The sequence below is a fragment of the Brassica napus genome, chromosome C6 (genome assembly GCF_020379485.1).
Source record: "Brassica napus cultivar Da-Ae chromosome C6, Da-Ae, whole genome shotgun sequence".
Classification (NCBI taxonomy): domain Eukaryota; kingdom Viridiplantae; phylum Streptophyta; class Magnoliopsida; order Brassicales; family Brassicaceae; genus Brassica; species Brassica napus.
In genome coordinates this window covers 4,024,413-4,027,900 of record NC_063449.1, presented here as the reverse complement: position 1 = coordinate 4,027,900, position 3,488 = coordinate 4,024,413, and the positions used below count along the sequence as shown (strand labels likewise).

General features: G+C 38.8%; 1 protein-coding gene across 1 annotated transcript; it reads left to right on the top strand.

Moving 5' to 3' along the window:
• The first annotated feature begins 227 nt into the window (after positions 1 to 227).
• Positions 228 to 2,894, top strand: LOC125588282. The gene is made up of 4 exons (XM_048759558.1): positions 228 to 1,179; positions 1,336 to 1,436; positions 1,532 to 1,670; positions 1,756 to 2,894. The coding sequence occupies exons 1-4, from the start codon at positions 228 to 230 to the stop codon at positions 2,892 to 2,894; spliced, it is 2,331 nt and encodes a 776-aa protein (XP_048615515.1).
• Positions 2,895 to 3,488: the final 594 nt, after the last annotated feature.

The window sequence follows — 3,488 nt, the reverse complement described above, 5'->3', positions numbered from 1 at the left end:
CTTCCTGGCTTTTTACCACTTCTGAAGGATTACTGGGACTCGACTGACAAGTTATTCCATTCGACTTCTGCGATGTTTAGGTTCTCAAAAAAACTCAAAGCCCTGAAACCTCTTCTTAGGAATCTGGGTAGAGAGAGCTTAGGGAACCTCACTAAACGAGCTGCTGAGGCCAGAAGCTTGTTGTGTGAAAAAAACAAGAAACTCTTAATGATCCGACGGAGGAGAGAATGCTAGCTGAGTCTGAGGCATATGACAGATGGATTCGTGTGGCTGATCTTGAGGAAGATCATCTTAAACAGAAAGCAAAACTCCATTGGCTTGAGATTGGTGACCAAAATAATAAAACCTTCCACAATGCTATTCTAGCTCGGAAAGCTACAAATATGATCAGAGAAATCAAGAGAGATGATGGCTCTGTGGTTTCCACTCAAGAGGACATCAAAGCAGAAGCAGTGAGTTTTTTCTCCAATTTTCTGAATCACATTCCGGAAGATTATTCAGGGGTTACAGTGGAGGAGCTGGAGATGCTTAGTGATTTTCGCTGTACAGATGAGGATAGGCTCGCATTGGAGAAAGATGTTTCAGCTGAGGAAATCAAAAACATTCTTTATGCTATGGCTTCTAATAAATCGCCTGGTCCTGATGGTTATCCTGCAGAATTCTTCAAGTTAGCATGGCCAGTTGTTGGTGAGGATTTCATTCTTGCTATACAGTCAGTATTCATGAAATATTTTTTGCCAAAGGGAGTCAACTCCACAATATTGGCTTTGGTTCCTAAGACAACTGAGGCGAAAGAGATGAAAGACTATCGCCCCATCGCTTGTTGCAACGTTCTCTACAAGGTGGTCTCAAAGATAATAGCAAATTGCCTCAAAGCTATCCTTCCTAGGATTATTGCGGCCAACCAGTCAGCGTTTGTACAAGGTAGATTGCTCAAGGAGAATGTTTTGCTTGCTACTGAACTGGTGAAAAATTACCACAAAGAAACTGTCTTCCCAAGGTGTGCAATGAAAATTGACATATCTAAAGCTTTTGACTCAGTGCAATGGTCTTTTGTCATTGCTACTCTAACTGCGATGGGTTTTCCAACCTCCTATATTCACTGGATACGTCTTTGTATCACCACTCCATCCTTCTCGGTTCAAGTAAATGGAGAGCTTGCTGGATATTTTCAGAGTGGTAGGTGGTTGCGGCAAGGCTGTTCCTTGTCACCATACCTATTTTTTATTTGTATGAATGTACTCTCGCTCAAGATTGATCGTGCGGCAGTAACTCAGAAATTCAACTACCATCCACAGTGTGCGAGCCTATCTCTCACTCACCTGTGTTTCGCAGATGATCTAATGGTGTTTGTGGAAGGTTCTAAAGATTCAGTGGAAGGAGTAATGGCAGTCTTTGATGAATTTTCTCACTGGTCGGGGCTTCATATCAGCTTGGTAAAATCTAAAGTATATATGGCTGGAGTTTCTGAGGAGATGAGGACTGCTATTCTACAAAACTTTCCATTTGCTGAGGGAAAACTTCCTGTTAGTTATCTCGGGCTACCCCTTATGACAAAAGGCATGACTTCCCAAGACTATCTACCTCTAACTTAAAAGGTCAGGACACGTATAAGTTCATGGACTACTCGCCGCTTATCGTATGCAGGAAGACTGCTGCTGATAAAATTAGTACTTATGAGCATTGCAAATTTTTGGGCTTCAGCATACCGTCTTCCCAGCCAATGCATAAAATAAATTGAGCAAATATGTGCAGCTTTCCTCTGGTCGGGTCCAGATTTAAAAAGCTCAGGAGAAAAGGTGGCTTGGAAGGATGTTTGTACTCTCAAGAGCGAGGGAGGTCTAGGCGTCAGACCTCTCAAGGAGGTGAACATGACTCATGGTCTAAAAATTATATGGAGGTTGTTATCTGAGAAGACTTCACTGTGGGGACAGTGGATCCGCATGAATCTCACTAAGAAGAAGAGCTTTTGGGAAATTAGCGGGAAAACTCAACAGGGATCTTGGATGTGGAAGAAAATTCTAAAGTTGAGAGACATTGCTAAAACATTTCACATGAAGGATATTGGTAATGGTAGAAACACTTCCTTATGGTTTGATCAATGGACAGACATGGGGCAGATGTCGGAACTGCTTGGTGATCGGGGCATCATTGATTTGGGCATTCCTCGAGAGTCGAATGTTGCAGAAGCATTTACTAGGCAGCGTCCAAGACGGCGCCATCGTACTGTTATCCTGCAAGAGGTTGAGAAACAAATTATGATCTACACAAATAGCCGGCGTGAGAATATGCAGGATACTGATCTATGGCGCAGGAGGTCGGGTTTCAAGAAGAGATTCTCTAATCACGAGACTTGGCTTCTCTGCCGCCAAGAAAGAACTGAAGTAGATTGGGATAAGGGGATATGGTTCTCTCACTGTACCCCTAAATTCTCCTTTATGATATGGCTGGCGATGCTAAATAAACTATCAACCTTAGACAGAGTAGCTACTTGGAACAGAGGGACAAACCCAACTTGTGTTTTATGTAGTGTTGAAGTGGAGACAAGAGATCATTTGTTTTTCAAATGTTCTTATTCAACCATGATCTGGGAGAAACTGGTGAAAGGGATTATGAAGAGAAGATACTCAGACAATTGGTCATTCATTACGAATATGATCGTGGACAGTGGTATGGAACCAATCTCTACATTCTGTTTCAGATACTCTTTCCAGTGTGCTCTTTATACGGTCTGGTTCGAGCGAAATCGACGTAGACATGGAGATAACCCAAGAACTGCAGTAATTCTGGCGAAGCAAATAGACAAAAGCATCAGAAATCGTTTATCCCTTTTGTCTAAGTCAGGAGACAAGAGATATGGGGGAGCTTTGGGTGTATGGTTTGGTTTTCGTTAATGTTGGGAAAAGGAATAGAGAAGATGAACTCTAAATCTCTATAGCACTTGATGTAAAAAAGACTTTTGATGAATATAATTTAAAATTCATTCAAAAAAAATGTTTATGGTATCAAATGTCCTATCACCACGTATAAAAATTATTCGAGAACGATTGTAGTTGAATGCAGTATTTTAAATTCTTCAGTTTCTAATATATTACTATTTTGCTTTGGTTTCTCCTTATTTTGCCTTATATTATTTTAGTTATAAGGTATATTTTGATGTGTTGGACTAAATTTTAACTATTTTATTTTTAATTAAATTTATGCTTAAACTTTTTGAACTTTTTGGAACAAAAATTTATACTTAGACTTGAATTTTTTTATCAATGTTTTTTTAAATTCGTTGAGAACACCAATGTTCTAGCCGAAAACAAATAATGAAGAAAAAATTCTCAATTTTATTAATTAAATCATAAATTGAATACAAACTTAAAACTAAAAAAACTATATATAAATAAAACCATAAAATCCTAAAACAATCAAAATAATTATATAAATTTAAAATAATCAATAAAATATTTGGAAATATTTCAAATACTTCTCTGCATTAT

Coding starts and splice junctions, on each gene's coding strand:
- LOC125588282 (XM_048759558.1), top strand. CDS start 228: ATGCTAGCTGAGTCTGAGGCATATGACAGATGGATTCGTGTGGCTGAT. Junction 1,180..1,335: donor TGCTGGATATTTTCAGAGTG/GTAGGTGGTTGC, acceptor TGTGTTTCGCAG/ATGATCTAATGGTGTTTGTG. Junction 1,437..1,531: donor CGGGGCTTCATATCAGCTTG/GTAAAATCTAAA, acceptor ACTTCCTGTTAG/TTATCTCGGGCTACCCCTTA.